Source organism: Sebastes umbrosus, chromosome 9, assembly GCF_015220745.1.
Source record: "Sebastes umbrosus isolate fSebUmb1 chromosome 9, fSebUmb1.pri, whole genome shotgun sequence".
NCBI lineage: Eukaryota > Metazoa > Chordata > Actinopteri > Perciformes > Sebastidae > Sebastes > Sebastes umbrosus.
Window position 1 is genome coordinate 3,665,127 of NC_051277.1, and position 22,292 is coordinate 3,687,418.

Sequence of the window (22,292 nt, forward strand, 5' to 3'; positions counted from 1 at the left end):
CAACGTTACGGCGGGTTACGTCTCGCCCGACTCACTACCGACTTGATGTTTTATACGTTAAATGTTAACATATCACACTTTTCACTGTACGCTATAATACGCTATGACGCAGCGTATACAACTTGTTGCGATCCACACCTACGCAGACTTCATAGCATCTTCCAAAAACCTCCCTTTACCACGCACACTGAAAAACTGCCTTACAGCTCTAAATCCTGTCGTAAATAAAGGGTTACAAAATAAAAAATATATATTAAAAACAAAGCATTCGAATACCGATTTCAAGGTTGAATACCATGGCAACGGTCAAAGCTTCGAAGCATTCGGGTCAGCCCTATTATATGTTAATGACATGGTTCCACTTTAAAAAATAGGGGGGGTAATTTTAGCATTCAATTAGGGCTGCAACAAACGATTATTTTCATTTTCAATTAATCTGTCGATTAGTTGTTTGGTCTATAAAATGGTGAAAAATGTCGATCAGTGTTTCCCAAAGCCCGAGATGACGTCCTCAAAATGTCTCGTTTTGTCCACAACTCAGAGATATTCAGTTTGATGTCATAGAGGAGTAAAGAGTCCAGAAAATATTCACATTTAAGAAGCTGGAATCAGAATTTTTACTTTTTTTTTCTGAAAAAATGACTCAAACCGATTAAACGATTATCAAAATAGTTGCCAATTCATTTAATATTTGACAACTAATCAATTAATCGTTTGCAGCTCTACATTCAATGTGCAAGAATTTGTTGGTAAAATCCCTTTCTTGAGGAATAGCACCATCATGCCCACTGAGCAGTCCCCTGATAATCTGCTAACTCTGCTGCTACTGTGGCGGCACACTGTCGCTGTAACTGAACCACTCGTCATCACAAACAGAAGACTGCGCAGGAAATGTGTGAATGCATCATGAAAACATTTCATAGTATGTGAATGAACCATGTGTTATTTCAGAAAGCATTAAAATGAGATATACAGATTTGAATTCTGGCCTCTGCCTGTCTCTAATCATATGAAAATACACGAGGCCTGACTTATGAACGGACCACGCAATCTCCCAACGCTAATTAGCACGCCTCGACATCATACATCAGCAGTGACACACCGTCCGCGTGGCCTCTGCCCGCGCAGGTTGTAATGAGCAGATAGATGTACTTCAACAGGAGAAGAGACAGCCGTGATGAAATTAGTAACGTCTGGTTTATTAGATTTGCATCTGTTACCGTCTCGCTCGTTAGTCTGCGGCGGTTCTAGTGCAGGTTTGATTGAGAGTAGTACAACGCTGAGTGGGTGTTTCGGATGATGCCTAATTTAAAAAAAAGGACCATTGAGGTAGCTGCATTGTTTCATTCATCCTTTCTTTCTGGTTGCTCTCAGTCACTCCACTCTGTTTCCCCCATATTCTCCCATTCACTCGGTGAGCTGGGAACTCCTCATAAGCGGCACTTGAGGCCAAATTATGCCTGTTTAGGAGACAAAATCACTCTCGTCTGATTTGCATCAAGGGTGGTAGTAAATTGGAGTATTATGAATAATACATGACTGTCTTTTTAAAGCATTATGACCGTTGTGAATGACAGATTTAGGGCGCTCGAGGCTCAGACACGTGCTACGTGCCCACTAAGAGCCAATCTGTGCTCAGCTTTAATTATCTGTAAGTAACATGATAGATTGCCCGGACCCATCACATGTCACAGACCTTCAATTAATCTTTTAGTGCACCATTTGCATCCACTCCGAACAGGGGGAAATAGATTCAGGAGTGTGTTTTTCACACATGTGAAGTGGTTTTGAAAGAGAAGTCAGTGGTGCTCAACCTTTTTAGAGTCGGTCCTCTAAAGCACAGATCTTCTCTCAGGCTGATGGTTTCGTGTAATGCTGATCTCGCTTGCATCTAATGTAAATATTAGCCAGGTAATAGCTTGACTTTTAGGGATTAAAAGTGTGCATGTAACTTGCATCTTGCTTTATCTCTTTTGTTCAAAATGTGAGAACACAGACTGCAGCCGCACCTCTCGGAGGACAGTCGGACAGATGGTTGTTATTCACAGTGAAGGAATGACTTCACTTGGACTTAGATACGCTCTCTCGGCCCTTTTGCAATGCACACACACACACACACATACATGCGGCGCACAATTGTGTCCAAACTCGCTCAGGAATGAGGACGGCTGCACATGTGCACACAGGGCGTGTTCGCGGAGGAGAATTCCCAGTGAGCTTTAACATTGGGGTTGATGGAGCTGGCGGGTGTGTGTGTGTAACAGGTGCCAGGACGTCAGCGTGACCCCCGCGCTCAGACGCTGCAGGGGCATTCCAATAAAAGGGATTTGGGAAGTGTGTCCCCCGTTGAGCCCCGCTGAGTGTGATTCCCGGGCTCTGTCGGGCTCGAATGGGCGGGGGAGCTGGAATGCCTCGACGGTAACTCAATCCTCTGTTTGGCTGCTGTGTGGGTGCAAGTGTGCATGCATGTGTTTTTTTTCAAGGCACAATGAACTCATTTGTTTTGCAGCTCCACTCCCTTCCCCGAACACCATTAACCAACGGTAGTGCGCTGGTTTGATTTTGTTGCAACGTGTGCGCGGTGACATATGTGTGGTATTTTGCGCTCTCTCTGTCATCGCCCGGTGCATCTCGGCGGCCAGATTGGCTCGGACCCCGCACCTCGGCATTCGCACCGGACGCCAATTCACTTTTGGGCTCCTGTTGAGACTGGGGATGATGGCAGGGGCAGAGGGCCAGAAAGCCTCCCATGCCAGCAGCTCCCACTGGGAGAGCAGGCTGCTGCAGGGCCATCTGTACAGGCGTCCTGACTGGGCTCATTGGAAAAGTAGGGCGTGGAGCGGGAGATGAAGGAGGAGGTGGAGGAATACAGAGAGGACATGTGGATGGGAAAGGCTGGCTGACAAAGAGGTGTTTACTCTCTTTCAAGCCCACTGCCATCATGAGAACACTCCCCTTTATTTCTCTAGTCGCATCATTTCAGCTTTCAAAGAAACACTGTGGAAAATTTAGGCCAGAGCTGCAATACTCTAAAGGCACACAAAACAGTGTCAGGACCAAAAATACACAAGGATCTGCTTCTTTTTTTCTTTTCTTTTTTAGAGCGCACTCCTGAAATAGATGAAGTGTTGAAACTGTAATGTGTTAAAGAAGCGAACATGTGGATCCTAAATTAGAAAAGGAAGTGTTAGAGTATGTAAATGAGTCGGTGAGGAGGGAGACGGGGAGTCATATGATGGAGTCTGCAAAGGAAAAGAGGAGTTTAGTGAATCTAGCAGGAGGCAAATTTAACATTCATAGAGCCTAGACTGTCTGCACACTACCCTGGGGGAGATATCACCCTCCTCCCTCCACAGCCCACCTTTCTCTCCTATCTCTTACCATCTTATTCCTACACTCATCCCCGAGCAAGGTAGCAGCTTTTACGTCGGTGTTTTTACCTCCCTTTGACTGTGATCTCTGAAGCAACTAAAGAAACAAAACAAAACATTGCTGCAGTGCCCCACGCCGGATATTTGCTGTGCTTACTTCTGATGATGTGCTGCTCCTCTAAAAATAGCATCGCATCACGTCTTGGTTTCACTCTTGGCTTTGTGGTGTTTCTCAGTATCGATACGCCATATCCTTTCTGTTAAAACAAATGTATTCAGACAATCAGATAGAAGCAGTCCTAGCACAGGAACATAACTACAACATACTACAAAATATTTTATATTTATACATTTCCTGGAAAGCAATAGGACAGTGGGTTACAAACTTTAAATATTTAACTTAAATATTCAATCTTTTCATCTTAAATGAACCCCCTTATCAGTTGTATGTGGTCTGCTGGTGCAGGAATAGATTTTATTGGCCATTGTGTATCAGCTGTCAAGGGTAGAATACGAGCAGGGAGGCATCTGATTGGTTCTTTCCAAGCGGACTGCGAGGCAGTGATTGGTAGACGTTTTTACAGGATTACAGCAGCTACAGATGACGCCTCTTTTCAGGTCCTTTTTCAGAGCTCATCAGTAATGGATCGCTGTCGGGGTGTAAAGACCATTTCAACCAATATAACAAATAGTGTAGACTGGAGAACATCGTCAACCCTGCCTCTAATTTTGGCGTATCAGCGGCGTGTCATCAATAGATAGTCGGACGACGGACGCTACGATCTGAAAGTGAATGCATCTGCTCCGTACGGAGTCTCAGCTCAGAGTAGCAGGTGTCATATTATACACACACGGGACGAGAGATGGCAGAAGATTTGGCAATATTTCAGATTTAAACTCAGTGCTATCAGGGAACCATAATGTTGATGAGGTAATCGTCGTGAGGAGGACGGATCGGTCACAGCCGGTGTGTGCGGCGCCAGGTAGACCCCTGCGGCCCCGCAGCAAAAGCTCTACCAGAGAGGCCAGACACACCGCCACCCGACGGGAAAAAATCAAAGTAAGCGCGGTACAAATACTGACCGTCATATTTTCTTGTAAAACGTCTGGTGTAATCGGTAACACCGGTGTTGTCACAAGTTTATTAACCGGTGAGAAAATTTCCTCACCGTCACATCCCTACTTGAAACTTTGCCAAGCAGCAGCAGAAGAGTAAAATTACAACAACGACCCCAAAGTGACTTTGGATCCAGCTTCCCCCCCACCGAGGAGACCTTAACCCTTCACCTTTGACCTCTGACTCCTTAATGATAGAGGTCAGACAGCGGGTTTGATTTTTCCTGAATGAGCCTCTTCAGTCTTAATGGAGAGCCGTCTCTCTAACGCTGATTGTGTTTATTCATTAACTTCTTAGTGGCAGATCAGATTAGTCAGCAGCTGTGTTACCAGTCTCTACGATCAAACAAACACACAGGTGTGTGTGAGTAATACTACTTATGTGGTGAAACAGGTTATACAGAGACGTGACAGAAGTGGCCACTAGAAAAACAGAGATTAACAAAGTTGTGAAGCTGTTTGACAGCTACAAGCTGCTCGGTCGGGTCAGGAATGCCTTTGTTTCATCAACACACACACACACACAGCGAGACAGTCGAGGGTGCTGATAAAGACTGTGTGTCTCCAGACACTGCCGTTCTGTTAATCGTGATAGAACAAAGCAGGCGGATCCCCCTGATGTCAACGATAACGGCCTGACAGAATCACAAGGACCCCGAACAATGACACTCCCCCAGCTGTCTAGACGGAGCGCAGGGCTGCCGTTGGCTGGCTGGCTGCTGGAGATCTCCGGAGGGGATTAGAGCACACGCCGCTACGCTCACCTGTTCTTCGCTGCTTGTTTCTCAATGTGTTATTTCGCATGGTGTTGATGCAATGTGACAGGCACAGAGGGATGCTGGGTGTATCATGAGGTAGGAAAACAAGTTATACATAGAGAGAACAGCTGTGGATGACTTGTTGGTCACATTGTAGGGAAACAAAGTGGTGTAAGCAGCAGCAGCTTTCACATGGTTGTGAAAGAATATAAGAAGTTGGACATTTTCGTAGTTAGTCACAAGACTCGTTGGGTCGGTTTGTCTTTCATGGGAGTAAATGATGTCTGAAGTCATCTCTGGGAAGTGCACGTCAACTCCACAGCTCAGCACAGAGATGTCTCCAAAAACCCCAGATGGCCTAGAGACAACAGGATCTTGCAGATTGAAAATGATAAACTCAAACTCAGGTGTTTGGCTGCTACAACCTTACTTGGTCTGGTATGACCCGTAGCTTATGTGAGTTAATGTTAGCAAGCCTGGGCAATGAGTACTGGGGTACCTGGGTATTAGAGCTGCAATTATTAATCTATTAGTTGTCAACTACAGTATTAAATGAATCGCCAACTATTTTGATAATCGATTAATCGGTTTGAATAATCTTTTAATTAAAAAAAAAAAGAAGTCAAAATTCTCTGATTCCAGCTTCTTAAATGTGAATATTTTCTGGTTTCTTTACTCCTCTATGACTTGATATCTTTGAGTTGTGGACAAAACAAGACATTTGAGGACGTCGTCGACCATTTTCTGACATTTTAAAGACCAAACAACAAATCGATTAATCGAGAAAATAATCAACAGATTAATCGACAGTGAAAATTACCGTTAGTTGCTACTGAATATTGCTATGTGCCTGACGTTACTGAGTCAACTTGTTAACTTTATGACTCTTCTCTACTTGTACTACTGTTACACAGTGTTTTATCTTGTCACGTACCTTGATGATGATCTCTTTAAAAGACCCATTAAGCATTGCCCTCCTGTAGCATGGGACCGACTCATGATGGTCAGTAAAAACCAGAGATATCATCTTTTTTTTATTCCACACATTCTTCTCCCCGTTGACAATACCTGGGGGCCTACATTACCCACAGTGCAACTTGACCGCTAACAGTTCAATCGGAGACCGATCGGTTGACCTGTAAACAGAGTTTGATGTGTAACGTCGGCGGAGTTCCTCTTTAAAGCAACTGACTCAAAAGAAGGGAAACTCAATGTGCCATTTTCCTGTAATTGTCACTTTTGACCAAAGTGGTCAACAAAAGTCTCGCTTTAACTTGAGATGAGAACTTGCAGATGCATCCATGCAGTTTCCTTCCTCTTTGTGAAACCATAAAACACTCTACTTGTCTAAACTCTGACAGTTTTTTTTGTCTTAAACCAAACTCTTTTTGTGGCACAGTGTGAACAAGGTTGTACACAGAAAGTGATGACTGATCCATCATGACATGTACACATCTTTTGCCTGATTGACCTCCGCTCACGTGCTCCAGACTGTGAGGAAATCGACCGACAGAGACGCGTGAATCAGAGCCGTAGAAACGCTGGAGGGAGGACAGGAGAGTTTGTGAAGATTATCACAACCGATAGAGGAAATCATTGACAGTGTGGGCACGTAGAATATAAAACTCCCAGTCACTCCCATACATATATGAATACAAACACAACCAGCAGAGGGATGTGTGTGTGTTGGTATGCATGAGATGACTCACAGATACACTCCTGGATTTAGTCACACACACACACTCCCAGACTCCTGAGACTTTGTCCTCCTGTCAGTCCTATCACAGAGGAAGTCCCTTCCAGTCCCTGTAATGCTCTCCCTCCCTGCATCCGTGTTGTTACAGAGGCTTGTTGGATTTGTCCATTTCTCTGTTTATCAGGCCGTGTTTCTACTCTGTGGCTGCATGTTGTAATCCAATCTAGAGGAGGTCGCTGCAAGGACACCCCCGGCTTTCCCCTTCTGGAACCTAATCTGGACAGTGACAATCACGTTTATAGGAGGGAAACGGCTGCATTAAGGGCATTGTAGACCAGCTTTTTTAGATTATAGTAGTAATAGTCTTCAACTGGTGGTAATGTCTCACCCTGCACAATAGACTATTTAAAAGCTTCGGGGATGGAAGTTATTTGTCCCTATTAAGTGTGTTGTGTAGCTTCAATATTTAGATTGATACAGCTCCATCACATGTCCTGAGTGTTATCTGCTCCGTTAAACACGTCCTCTTTTCCTCTCTCGCAGGCCGTTATAATAGCTCCGAGGAGCAGACAAGAAGATGTCGGCCCTCTTTTAACCACAACATATATTATAAGAGATATGGCCACGGGTGTCAGCGGCGTAAGTCAGAAGGAAGGCTGTAAAAAACCCTCCCCATCCCCCCAGCCTTTAGTGTGCCTGCATGTCTGTGTGCAGTCGTGTCTAGGTGTGTGTGTGTGTGTACAAGTGCATGAATAAGTGTAGGGGGAGAACAAAGGAGAGTTGAACCCCTCACACAGGAAACTTGAGACATGAGCTGCGCTTTCTACACACCAGTCGGCGCGCGCTTGACCTTTCACCCCAGGGACCCGTGACACCGGTTTATCGAAGTGGCTGATAGGCGACGGGGGGGAGGGGGAAGGGAAGCTGAAGGTCACCAGAGGATGAGACGACTGCAGCAAACCTGGACCATTCCTAGGTTTCCTCCAGTGAATTAGGACGATGGCCGATAAGGCCAAAGCATGCAGATTTTCTTTTAACTGTTACTGCTCTGAAATTGTATTATTTGTGTGCGTATAGACTATAGAGTGCTGCAGGAATGAGTCCTAAAACCCAGAAATGAGTTAGCATTTTAGCACTTCTGGTTCCCACGTCTGATAGCCAATGGGGTTTTTTAATGGTTTTTTAGATGCCTGAGATAAGGTCTGTGGTTAACACTCGCTTAAAGCTGCAGTAGGCAGTATATATTTTTGGCATCATTGGGCAAAAGTTCCATAATAACCTTTCAGCATATTGTAATTCAAGTGTTCTGAGAGAAAACTAGACTTCTGCTCCTCCTCATGGCTCTGTTTTCAGGCTTTAGAACATCTAGCCCGTGACGGGAGACTTTGACCAATCACAGGTCATTTCATTGAGAGAGCGTTCCTATTGGCTGTGCTCCGGTCATGTGACCAGTGTTTGACGTTCCTTCAAAATATCTCAACATGGCTGCCAGGTCACAAACTTTCTCATTTTACAGCTAAACCGTGCACTACAAGATGATTCTGAAAACATCTGAGGAGAGAAATAGGCATTAACGTAACAGAATATTGATTCATATTTGATCAGCGCTGCCTAGTTTGATCGTTTGGTCAGAGTTCAGAGTGATTGACAGCCGGCTCTCATAGACGGCAGCCGGACAGCAGACCTCAGATCAGCTCTGACTGCTTGTTTTCCTCCGGTCTGTGAAATCTTGCAGATGCCGTTAGGAGCACCGGAGGACACCAGAGGACATGATTTTTTTCAGGTCACCTGTTTCATGTACTTACTGTCACGATATATCGACTGTTTCATAAAAACAACTTTTTTTAATCATATTTGCTCCGATGCTAAAAAAGATGGTTGCGAACAAGTGGCTAAATGAGACTATTACACGTCATCTCGCCGACTCGACCACCTTTACAGCCTCGTTGTGTGTATAATCTCACCAATGCGACCGTGGTGTAGTTCGTTTATAGCCTAACGTTAGCGTTTTACATGCCGATTGCATTCACACTTCAAAAATCATTAAAGTGGTGTTCATTTGTGGAGATCATCTTGCTGAACAAAACTTGTAAATATCATAAACGTGTGTTTGCCACAGAGCTTATTTTCTGCAATAATCCAAAACCCAATTTGAACAATCCCATTGGCTCTTTGTCGAGGCAACCAGGGAGATGCTAACTTCCTGGTTGGCCTACAAAGATACGTCCTCCCTAGAGCGATCTATTAGGATGTATATTTGTATGTCCTGATTCTGCCCCCAGCCTGAGCTGTTGTCTGAGCTACAAAAAGCAGGAAGAATTAGGCGTGTTTACGTCTGAAATAACTTCCTGCGTGTTGCTCAAGGTCTCACTGTGGGTCTGCTGCCCTACCCGTGACTCCTCCGCTTTGTGCTGCTGAACTTGCCTGAAGGCACCCAGAGACCGCAGTCTTCCTCGGCGATGATGAGTGATTCAGGTAGACGTAGTCACCAGGTTCCGTCAGCGGGAGCACAGCAAAGCCTAACCAATATCTTCTATTTCCTCTTGCCATTTTCAAACGTGTTAATGAAGAAGGGGTTCTCTATAATTCATCAGCTGCATGTAGATGACTTTAAGGTGATGATGAGTGATGATGATAATTGCACCCTGAGGACCACGATGCTCTCTGTTTCCGTAGTATCTCTACTCTAGCGTACGGTGCAGTTAAGTGCTTCTCCTCCGCTACAGCTGCAGCAGCGTCAGTCCTTTGAGGGAAAGAACATGTTGAATTTTTAAAACGTGTAACCCAAGGCTTATTCTTAAAGGGATAGATGTACAGGGCACAGATGGAGGCCACGCGATCGCTTTCAAGGGCTGCAGCAACAGTCTCCACGGCGACCGAGTGACCCACATTTTCATTCTGTCCTCTGTGTTTGTCGTCGTGGGAGACGGGAGACGGGGGGGCAGCTGGTATTCCGTATCCCCCGACGACGGCAGCGGGTCGTCAGTCGGATGGAATGAGTGTGTAGCTGCAGGATGAGAGTGAACAGGAGATGATACATCAGGAGAGAAACGTGTGTTTGAGAATTCAGCCTCGCAGATCTGTTGCAGCGAGAATGTGAAAAATGCATTAAATGAATTTCCTCTTACCAAATCGAACTAAAGCCAATAATGTACTTGAGTTTCCATTTCCTCATTCTGTCGACATCCTGCTGACAGGTTGATTTTCTGTCTGTCTGTTTGTGTTTTAGACAGGAATGCCCCAGACTGTGTGCTCAGGCACAATGTTCACCACTCCCAGTGGCTTCAGCCCCCATCTGGCCTGTGCTGAGCCTGAGGAGGAGGAGGAGGCCCCGCAGGAGGGCCCGGGGCCCGGCGCCTGCCTGGCCGACGGGCCCCCGATCACATCCGCCTCCCTGGACACCCTGATCCATAACCTGGTGCCCACTGCCGATTACTACCCCGAGGTGAGCAGAAATGAACTCCACTGTTCGTTATCAGAAAGCCCGTTTCAGTTTGGTACTGACAGGAATGCCAATTAGATTATTAGCCCCACGTCTCTGTTGAAAGTCTTTTAATTACAGAAAGCTGCAGTTTATTGATGTAGTGGCAGTGTCTTAGCTGAATGTCTCCCTCTGTCCTCTGACAGAAAGCCTATGTGTTTACCTTCCTGCTGAGCGCTCGTCTGTTCATCCCTCCTCCGGAGCTGCTGTCCAGGGTGTGTGAGCTGTGCATCAAACAGCAGCAGCTGGACCAGAGCCCACTCGATACGGTCAGCACTGCACCACGCACAGAACACAAATACATAACTCCTGTATGAGCATGCACGAGCCGGTGAACAGGAAACACACGCAGGCACATTGCTGATTGCTGACTCTATCATTGTGTTTTTGTGTTTTGCTGAGTGGAGTCACAAACGTTGACCACAACTGAACCTCTTTCACTTCTTCAACAACAGGCTAAAGTGCGCAAGTTCGGTCCCAAGATCCTGCAGCTGCTGACGGAGTGGACGGAGACGTTCCCGACTGACTTCAGGGACGAGAAGATGGTCGGACACCTTAAAGACATCATCCACAGGATAGCTCCGTGTGACGAGGTACACTATAGATAGATAGATAGATAGATAGATAGATAGATAGATAGATAGATAGATAGATAGATAGATGTACAGCACAGCAGCAGGTTATCCAAGCAATGCACAGGAACAGTACATAAAATGCACATGTCAACACTAAAGAAATATATCCATAGAATACATAATATAAAGAATATTGGAATACAGTATAAATATATACCTGACTACTACAACTAGCATAAAAAATCTAAATTATAAACATAGAATAACATACTATATACATTAGCAAGTGTGCAAGTTACAATGTTTTGTTCTTTTTTCTTTGAACACATGTTTTGACACGACACAACAGAGTCATAAGTGTTCCTTAGGAGGCAATCCGTGAGCTTCGGCATCCCCAAAATGTCCACACATTGTTCCATTAAGTAGGACTGAGGAATATTTTTTCGTCCATAGGCCCAGAGAGTACATAGATGTACAGGGAGGAAAAATAACATGTTTATTTATACTTATATTAGGAGAGAAGATAAGATAAGTATAGAAAAGGAATTGAAAAAGAATAAATAAATAGATAAATAAATGAAAATAAAATAAAAATGAGGGATAAAGTTAGAAAATAGAGATAAAAGAATAAAAAAATAGAATGATAATAATAATAAATTCAACTTATATAGCGCTTTTCAGAATAGGAATAATAATAAACAAAAATAAATAGGGAACATTTTTTACATAATAATAATATTAATAATAATAATAAATGAATAAATCAAATAATAATAAAGAGAAACAAAGTAAATAGTGATAATAAATCACAACGAAAATAAATAAATATCAACAAAAATGAATAGAAAAATAAAAATCCCCAGGTTGTTACATATTCATTTAGTTCACATCAATTAAGAAAAATTAAGTTATTGCGGACCATTTAGTTAAGAACACATCTGTCCCTAGTTGTAACCTTGCAGTGATGTTTTCCATGAAGTAAACCTCTTTAACTTTCTCCCTCCGTTGTGTTACTGAGGCCTCAACCAGGAGACTGTAATCATCTTTTTAGCAAGTAAAAGTTGGACTCTGAGAAGTAATATCTTATTACGAACAATATAAAATAAGATGGTTTAAAGGGCACTTCTATATCCAAACATTTTTTAATATTTTGTTCTTTAATAAAAAAAATAATTGAGGTAGTAAATGTGCATAATGTAGCTGTGCAAAATTCTACATGTGCAGGATTATTAGAGACTAAACAGAATGGAGTCTGGTCGAGACATGAAGCTATAGAGCTGAGAGTTCTCTGTCAGACGGAGGTGAGGTGTTGAACAGAGTTATTGCTTTGGCAGGAAAGATTTCCTGTATCTGTTCTTGTGACGGCGAAGCTGAAATCAGTCTGTTAGAGAAAGAGCTCCGCTGTCTCTCCAGCAGGTGGTGGAGAGGATGATCCATGATCCAGGAAAACAGTTTGTTCAGTGTCCTCCTCTCCACCACCACAACATGCAAGGTGTCCGGTTTGCAGCCCAATTACGGGATGATAGCGGTCCAGTCATCGTCACCAAAAGACAGGAATTCTTTGAAAGGATGTGTGTTCATAAAGACGTGAAATAACAATATGCTCCTCGTGAAGTTATCCGTTCCTACAGGATAATAATTTGTGACAGGCTTTGTGAGACTCCTGATTTAGATCCGTACTAGTGCAGTCGTCGCCATTATATAGCTTTCATAAGCCGTATAGCTGCAGTGAGAAAAATGCTCTGATGGGGAACGAAATTCAATTATCCTCGCCACGGCTGTAGCGGGGGTGATGGAAGGAGTCAGAGTGTCAGTTTAGGGTGAGCAGCCACAGCTCAGCCGTTACACAATCTTACATTACAGGAGAGGAAGGAAGGATGTTAGAGAGGGAGGAGTGGCTCTATCTGCAGCCTCGAGGGGGGAAATAGAGAGAGGGAGATGGATGGAGAGAACAGGGGCGAGGGGGGGATACAGGGGGAGCAGAGAGCGGAGGAGGAGAAGGGAGGAGGGAGGAGGCAGATGGAGTCAGAGTGGAAGACCGGGAATAACGGAGGGAGGTGAAGAGAGGACAGAAAGAGGAGGAAGGGCAGGTGGTGATGAATGTGCTGCTATTTGCAGCTTGCTGTCTACAGTATGTGTGTGTGTGTGTGTGTGTGTGTGTGTGTGTGTGTGTGTGTGTGTGTGTGTGTGTGCGTGTGCGCGTGCACGTGCACGTGTGCGTGTGTGTGTGTGCATACATGTGGGAGCTTTGGCTCTGGGTCATTGGTGAGACAGACTGACCGAACGACCTCGGTGACCAGTCATCTGGAGGGAGGGGCGCAGAAATACACATTCCTGCACACAGAACACACACACAGCGCAAAACCTCGAAAACACATTTTGATTAAACTGAAAACTTAATTCTTGGGCTCATTAGATCCGTTCAAACACCGTCAGATAAAGTCAAAATGGTGCTGAGAATACAGATGTTGTTCTAAAATACAGAGCTGGTAGAGAGTGGGCTCCCAACCTGGCAACCCAGAGGAACTGTTACTGCCTGTTACTGATCTATGAAGCATTAATGAATTATTCATTAAAGTCGTTATTGACAGCTCCTCTACCTCTCCTCTCCTCTCCTCTGCTCTCCTCTCCTCTCCTCTCCTCTCCTCTCCTCTCCTCTTCTCTTCTCTCCTCTTCCTCTCCTCTCTTCTCCTCTCCTCTCCTCTCCTCTCCTCTCCTCTCCTCTTCTCTCCTCTTGCTCTCCTCTCCTCTCCTCTCCTCTCCTCTCCTCTCCTCTCCTCTACTCTCCTCTCCTCTCCTCTCCTCTGCTCTCCTCTCCTCTCCTCTCCTATCCTCTCCTCTTCTCTTCTCTCCTCTTCCTCTCCTCTCTTCTCCTCTCCTCTCCTCTCCTCTCCTCTCCTCTTCTCTCCTCTTGCTCTCCTCTCCTCTCCTCTCCTATCCTCTCCTCTCCTCTACTCTCCTCTACTCTCCTCTCCTCTCCTCTCTTCCATTCCTCTCCTCTCCTCTCCTCTCCTCTCCTCTCCTCTCCTCTCCTCTCCTCTTCTGTCCTCTCCTCCCCCTCTCCCCTTCTCCTCTCCTCTCCTCAGGCCTACTGGAAAACCCTGAACCAGGTGTTGCAGAAGCTGAGCCAGCGGCTGGCCCTGATGAGCCAGGGGGAAGAGAGCATCCTCAAGGTCTCCCTCAACGCCTCCTCCATCTCTGACAAGCTGGTGGCCTTCAAAACCAAGCCTCCGCCCATCCAGAAGGACATGCTCTCCATCTGCAACGACCCGTACACACTGGCACAGCAGCTCACCCACGTGGAGCTGGTGAGGAGAGGGAGAGGGAGGGGTGGGTTACACAAAGGTCAGGGTAAGGGATGATAACAAGGATGGACGAGGAGGAGCAGAGAGGATGTTAGATGGGTGGAGAGACGGATGGGGAAGCACGGGTGGAGACATAGTCCAAGTCAAGGACACGGAAGTTAAGAATATAAGACATCAAACGAGGAGATGGATAGAAAGAGATACGAGGGGTGATTAAATAAATGACTTTGAAAGAACAAAAGAAAGAAGATGGGAGGTGTAACAGCTAACTAAAAATTGGCAGAATCACTTCACATTGTGATCTTGTAGCGTAACCTTGATTATGGCTCGTCAGCGCTAACTGGTCTTCACCCAGCAGAATCAGAAGAACAAAGGGAATAATGCAACGCTACATACATGAACAAAGAGGATCTCTGCAGTGTCCCTCACATTGCATGCATGGTGCCTTCAGTCTATTCATGTGTGTCTTGATGTGGACACGTGGATCTGGGGGGTGGGGTGTGTGTGTGTGTGTATGTGTGTGCGTGTGTGTGTGAGTAAAGCTTGTACCCTTGTCTGAGCGGTGACATCACCCCAGAAGTCAGTGATGTGCCTGAGGCTTCAAACAAAGGGGATAAAACCCGCTGTGGATATATGTGACCTGACAGCTTCACACACACACACACACACAGAGAGAGAGAGAGAGAAAGAGAGAGAGACAGGCATGTACACACACATACAGAACTATCTCTATTGTAGTAACATGTGAATTCTGATTAAAACGAATTAGATGCCATTGTGCTCTCTGTCACCGCCGCCGTGTGTGGGATGCACGGGCGCAGCACTGTTTTGCTTCCGGATTATATCACGAGTGGAGTCTAATGAATCATTGTGATGATTATTGCACACGCATGTGACTGCACGGTTGTCTTTTAATAGACGTGAAGTGTCGCTCTGAGGAAATGTGATTCCAGTGAGTCATTACTTCCTCTTATTGATTGCCTTCCATTACTGAAATGAAAGAATTATTAATGTCCGACCTCCCCCCCCCCCCGTTGTGTGTGTTTTCCAGGAACATCTGAGTCACATCAAGCCAGAGGAGTTTGTCCAAGCCTTCGTTCAGAAAGACCCGCTAGACGGAACCCAGGTAAACTTTTTATTTTGAGCGTCTATAAATCGCCCTAGTCAGCAGTATTTTCATGTATGAATTCTGGGTAACGCTTCATTTTACAGGTCCGCAGATTTCATGGTAATGAGGTGATAATTAGAAAGTAACCTATTTGAAAAAAATTTGGGAATTAATGCCAAATTACCCCAAAATATTTACCTAAAAAATTACTTTAATATAAACATTATTTAATAATTATATGCTGAAATAGAATATAATGGTTAAAATAGGGCCCTTAGTTTGAGAAGCCGCTGAGAAGACACTTCTGATCAGACACAAATCTCACTTATTATCGACACTGATAGTTTTTTTTAAGAAATTTCAATTAAGTTATTTGCTAATTATTATCTATTTATCAGCAGACATGGAAATAAAGCATATCAATTAACTTTGAATTCCTGTCCCGGAAATATATTAAATAAATTACCAGCTATTTATTACTGCTTATTGAGAAATAGTGGAATAGAATTAGCAAACAATGTTTATAATTAAGACGGAGTATTAGGGCTACATTGAGGGAAAAAAATTTGAGATTTCGAGAAAAAGGTCGTAATATTACGAGAATAAAGTCATAACTTTACGAGAAAAAAAGTTGTAATATTACGACAATAAAGTCATAAATTTAGTAGAAAAAAGTATTAATATTGCGAGAATAAAGTTATATTTTTACGTAAAAAAAATCTTAAAATTACGAGAATAAAGTCATCACTTTACGTGAAAAAAAGTTGTAATATTATGAAAACATATTACCAGCAACCAACAAAATGGGCGAGAGGACAACGCAGTTTCTTGCACCATCTTTTCAAGGTCCTGATACTGATGATGCTGATGACCCAAAAGATGAAATATTTCCTTATTTGTGAAACCTAAACTAAAGTATAACTTCACAAGAGGCCCCACGTTCCTCATTTTCACCCACGCTGCTCTATTTTCCCTCTAAAATAACTTGACTATGACTATGACTATGACTTTATTCTCGTAATTTTACGCTTTTTTTCTTGTAAATTTATTACTTTGTTTTCGTAATTTTACGACTATTTCTCGTAAAGTCATGACTTTATTCTCGTATTTTACGACTTTTTCTCGTAAAGTTATGACCTTATTCAAGTAATATTACGACTTTATTCTCGAAATCTCAGATTTTTTTTTTCCTCAATGTGGCCCTAATACTCCGTCGTATATAATAGATATGACAACTAGATTATTTGCTAATTATCACCTAATTACCATGAACCTGTAAAATGAAGTGTTACCGAATTGTGTTTTGTCATATCAGTGGAAACCTGTAGTCCGTCCTCGGGTCAAACCACAACAGCTCTGTTATGTTGGGGATTGAGAATAGCTGTCACAGTAGAAAGCTTTGTATATTGTGTTGTTGGGGTCTGATCCGGATTAGCTTCTTTAATGGGCCATATAAATGTCAGCAGGCCACTAAGGTCACGTACAGCGCAGCATTGTAATACCACAAACTGCAGCGAGCACACACTCAATTTCTTCATCTTCCCTCCCTGTATAACTGTTGAATGCTTCCACTCTCTCTTCCTTTTTTATTCTCCGTATTCAGTCACCGTCTCTCTCGCTCATCTCCTCTCCATCTGTCCCCCTATGTTGTGTTTTTTCTCCTTTTCTCTCCATTGATCGTGTTATTTCTGCTCCCAGCTCGCTGTCTTTGTCAATTACACTCACATAGGGGGGGTCAGCCTGTAGATAGGAAGATAATTAGGATCAGAGGAATTCCCCCACGGTAACGCTTCCTATACTGACTTTGTGCGCACGTTTGTGTTGTTGTTGTTTGTGCAGCCGTGCTTCGGCGACCAGAAGAAGAAAACCTCCAACCTGGAGGCTTATGTCAGGTGGTTCAACAGACTGTGTTACCTGGTGGCCACTGAGATCTGCATGGTGAGTGGCAAATGTTTGGTAAACCTGGTGCCCATTTATTCTGACATCAGACTCTAGAAGCACAAATGTACTCATTATGACAAAAATGAAGAGGAACACCTGGTTCCTGGTCACAAACTAGGACAACCACTGATGAAAAGCACTTTAATCATGAAGTAGACATGAACACGAATACGGAGGAGACATGTTGTTATGCACAGTTCTGATTTATGAAACATGCAGCTGAAAATGTCACCATAGAGTATACTTGGATGAGCATTTTAGAATATACGTATGGTCATATTTTATAGTTTTATTTATCATAGCTCCAGTCCTTTCATATTGCACATCATAATTCCTGGAAAAAAACGTAATATTGCAGTACAGTTACAAACACATAGAGAGGCAGCAGACAAAGGCAGTTTAGTTGTTACAGAGCGTCACTGTCTCCTAGTGGTTACTTTGTGTTACTACACTGTCACTAGATATTTTAACTGTTAGTACCTGTAGAGAGGGATAACATTCACAGTGAAAAATAAAGTAAATATGAAACAGCTAGGGCTGTTCAATCAATTGAAATGTTTAATCGTGATTAATTGCACATTTTGTATCTGTTCAAAATGAACCTTAAAACGAGATTTGTCAAGTATTTAATACTGTTATCAACATGGGAGTGGGCAAATATGCTTCCTTTATGCAAATGTATTCATATATTTATTATTGGAAATCAATTAACATCCAGAAACCCTCACAGGTACTGCATTTAGCATAAAAAAATATGCTTAAATCATAACATGGCAAACTGCAGCCCAACAGGCAACAACAGCTGTCAGTGTGTCAGTGTGCTGACTTGACTATGACTTGCCCCAAACTGCATGTGATTATCATAAAGTGGGCATGTCTGTAAAGGGGAGACTCGTGGGTACCCATAGAACCCATTTACATTCACATATCTGGAGGTCAGAGGTCAAGGGAACCCTTTGAAAATGGCCATGACAGTTTTTCCTCGTCAAAATTTAGCGTAAGTTTGTAGCGTTATTTAACCTCCTTCTTGACAAGCTAGTGTGACATGGTTAGTAGTAATGGATTCTTTAGGGTTTTCTAGTTTCATATGATACCAGTTCACTCTAGTTTAGGGTTAGCGTTATAATGGCGTTAACTTTGACAGCCCTAGAAACAACAAAACCTCTTATCCTTTTCTTTGTGCAGCCAGCGAAGAAGAAGCAGAGGGCCCAGGTGATAGAGTTCTTCATTGACGTTGCCAGGGAGTGTTTCAACATCGGGAACTTCAACTCCCTCATGGCCATCATCTGTGAGTCCAATTATGCAAGAGTGTAATTACTGAGAATTCTCCTGCTCGAGCTGGTATTGATAATCCATTCTTCCTCCCGTAGCCGGTATGAACATGAGTCCCGTGTCGCGGCTGAAGAAGACTTGGGGCAAAGCCAAGACTGCCAAGTTCTTCATTCTGGAGGTAAACACAATGCAGCTATTCACCGCCTGAGAGGTACGAGACGGGTAATAACTTGAACTTGACAGCGTGTTGTTGTTGTTGTTGTTTGCTTTGACAGCATCAGATGGATCCTACGGGGAACTTTTACAACTACAGGACGGCGCTGAGGGGGGCCGCACATCGCTCTCGGACTGCCAACAGCAACAGAGAGAGGGTAAAGCTCAGCACCGCCATCGCTGCCTGACATCACTCTGACAGCACGCTGGCATCCATTCAATCTGTCATTCTCATCTCCACGTCAATATTCCCAACATCTCCCTGCCTGTTTTCTCTCTTCAGATTGTGATTCCCTTCTTCAGTCTGCTGATCAAAGACATCTACTTCCTGAATGAAGGATGCGCCAATCGGCTGCCCAACGGCCATGTCAACTTTGAGGTGAGCCCGTCACCTTTTCCCCCTGACCCCCGCCTCATTTTAACCCCTTAAAACACACATGTACTCAGTGCAATTTTGTTCCTTAGAAATTTGTGGAGTTGGCTCGGCAGGTCGGTGAGTTCATGACGTGGAAACAGGTGGAGTGTCCATTCGAGCAGGACCGGGCCATCCTACACTACCTCCACACTGCTCCCATCTTCAGCGAGGACGGTCAGAACCGGATATTTACTTCTTAGGAACTTCTTCACACATGTTGATCCAAGTATTTCCTCTATAGTTTGTGGTTGTTTGCTCTCACTAACCGATCCTCTTCACTTATTCTCCCTCCAGGACTCTACCTCGCGTCCTACGAGAGTGAGAGTCCAGAGAACCAGGTCGAGAAGGACAGATGGAAAGCACTCAGGTAAGAATGAAGACGCACGTCAAACGAGAGATTTTATACAATGTTTCAATTGAATTGCGTTGCTAGGCAACAGCTTGGGTCCATGTTTACTTCCTGTCAGCTTGGGGCTGCGTCCGAAATTGCATATTATGCACCATATACTCAATATGTGTACTGTTGTTCAACATAGTGAATAAACAGCAGTATTCATATTTTCGGACGCACTGAGCAGCAATTCATGTCGTCACTTCCTGAGAGCGTCCTTGCCAATTGGAGACGCGTAACCATGGTAACCAGTATTCAATTTGCATACTATTGGATTCATACTATGGTTTCGGACATACTAAAAAAATCTCAATATTTTAGCGTATTAAATATCATGCAACCTCTCATTCACATACACTGCAACAGGAAATAAATAAATAACTGTAAAATGGTGTATATGCCTGTGTGTGTGTGTGTGTGTGTGTGTGTGTGTGTGTGTGTGTATATATATATATATATATACATATATAAATGAATAGACTTAGTTCCTACAATTAGTCAAAAACCCTTTGCCCTTCCAGGCTAAACCCTGACGCCAACAACAGACTTCCTACCTATATACCCGTGGCTGGGTCAGGCAATTAACACAGTGCCACCTAGTGTTTCTAACAGTGAATTACGCCACAACCTCAGTATGTGTCAACATCATTTTTGGCTCCAACCAAACATATATTACACTTTACCCATATTACACAAGATCTGCATTAAAAACAGCATAAATAAGAAGATAAAGATAAGAATACAATGACGCTATCGCACAACCCTACAGCCTCAAGAAACAGTATTTAGGATTTGGATCAAGGTTCAGTTTGCATTGGGGGGCTCTGTATCGACACACCGTCCTTCATCGACCTTTCCTCTCTTTCCTCCTGTCAGGTCTAACGTTCTGGGGAAGACATGAGGCAGTGACAGCAGCTGACCCTCTGCCACCAGCGAGGGATCGTGTGTTCTCGTTGCACTAAAAATGAACTGTGAAGGAACCTAGCTGGTACTTAGGTGTTTTTCTATGAAGAAATTATGAAGAAAAAAAAAGAAACACGGTGAACAGGATTCATCAAGAAGAGTGTTAAAAAAAATAAATTAAAAAGAACAAAATTGGTAAAGTGAAGCTATGAAACTGGAGCAAAATGCCTTTGCAGCATCTTAACTATCAGTGATGAGGTACAGTATGTTGGAGAGGGATACAACCTCTCCTTCACCCCTTCCCTTCATCTGTGTTTACTCTGTGAAGACATGTTTACTACTATAGAGAGTACAGTTACAGGGAAAACCACTTTATAAAATTCCTACTGATTGTTGTTTTTGTATTTGCTCCTCTCTCCCTTTTTTCCTCTTTCTCCTCTTCCCCTTTGGTCCAAGGCCTTGTCTCGGTATTTAATTTGACTTTTACTTGTAATGTACTGTAATGAAACTTACAATGATGTGAAGGGCGCTGGCTAGCCCGTATCAGCTGTCTAATTTTATAGGTCTACTGAAGGAATAGTGTGTAACCAGGGAAGACAGAAGAGGACCAGTTCATCTCACGTGTACTTTTTTTACGTGTGCGAGTGTGTTCAGATGCATTCATGTCCGTTCAGTCTCGTTTTGCATGAGAATGACTGGAGAGATCGCTCATCTCTTATTGTATTTTAATTTATTGTATCTTATTTTGGGGTGGGGAATATGAACTGTTTACTACTTTTTAAGTGTATTGTGCCAGTAATGCGAGACAACTACAGTATAGCTTAACAGTCACAAGGGGAGTTAGGAGCCAGGTGTAGATTTGTGTACAGGTGACATTTATTTACCCCTCATCTTTCTGCTCTTCAGGAAGTGTTTCTCTGACTGACGTTCAGTTGTTCTGATATATTTATGGAGATTTTTCTGTGCTGACAGATGTATAGTTTTTATTGTAACTTTTCCTTTACTGAATATGAAGTCCGATGATAGCATGCTACGACAGGTGTTTTTTAAAGGGGCATTAAGCGTATCCACCTTGTAAAGATTACTACACGCTTTGTAGTGATGTTCTGTGGAAGGACGACGATGAATTGGAGACTTTTGTCCGTCTAAAAGAGGGAAACTTGTGCCATATGAATCACTGGTTGTCATGACAATTCAGGTTCCTCTGACTTGAAGTGTGTTGTTTTGTGGGATCGTCACTGAGCTTCGTTTTTTTGGCCGTTTCGTTGTGATTCAAGAGCCATTTTTTGTTTGAGGGTGGGTAGCGGGAGGCGAGGAGGGAAACGGGGAACTATGTAATTATAAGCTTTTAAAAAATAACAGTCTTATTCAGTTTGCTATAATTGATTGATGTCAGTGTTTCCTCTTTAGAAGCACCTTTCCCTCTCAATAACAGACTGACTTTAGTTCTCCCTCCTCATTTTGTCATCGATAAACTTACTTTCCCTGTAACGCGTTCCCCCCCAGATAAGTTAGAGAGCCAGAGATGTGAAGTCAAACCTGCCGTTCAAGGTGAAGACGTGTTTTAATAAAACATTTGCCTGTGTTGAACACGTGTTTTCAATGACAATCGCAACACATTACTTAAAGGTCCCATATCGTGCTCATGTTCAGGTTCATACTTGTATTTTGTGTTTCTATTAGAACATGTTTACCTGCTGTTATGTTAAAAAAAACACTTTATTTTCCTCAAACTGTCTGCCTGATT

The 22,292-nt window shown here is 43.4% G+C and overlaps 1 protein-coding gene across 5 annotated transcripts in view; it reads left to right on the forward strand.

The window, feature by feature from the left end:
• The window catches only part of LOC119494008 (ras-GEF domain-containing family member 1C-like), a 70,242-nt gene extending 48,107 nt beyond the window's left edge, over positions 1–22,135 (forward strand). For all 5 annotated transcript variants that reach the window (XM_037779604.1, XM_037779606.1, XM_037779605.1 and 2 more), the window contains exons 2-14: positions 10,171–10,386; positions 10,569–10,691; positions 10,878–11,015; positions 14,084–14,305; positions 15,354–15,428; positions 17,250–17,348; positions 18,537–18,639; positions 18,722–18,801; positions 18,899–18,994; positions 19,120–19,215; positions 19,302–19,425; positions 19,546–19,618; positions 20,519–22,135. In XM_037779604.1, coding sequence (XP_037635532.1) covers positions 10,171–10,386; positions 10,569–10,691; positions 10,878–11,015; positions 14,084–14,305; positions 15,354–15,428; positions 17,250–17,348; positions 18,537–18,639; positions 18,722–18,801; positions 18,899–18,994; positions 19,120–19,215; positions 19,302–19,425; positions 19,546–19,618; positions 20,519–20,543 — 1,470 coding nt within the window. In that variant the 3' untranslated portion in view covers positions 20,544–22,135. The remainder of the gene's footprint in view (positions 1–10,170; positions 10,387–10,568; positions 10,692–10,877; positions 11,016–14,083; positions 14,306–15,353; positions 15,429–17,249; positions 17,349–18,536; positions 18,640–18,721; positions 18,802–18,898; positions 18,995–19,119; positions 19,216–19,301; positions 19,426–19,545; positions 19,619–20,518) is intronic.
• The last annotated feature ends 157 nt before the right edge of the window (positions 22,136–22,292 follow it).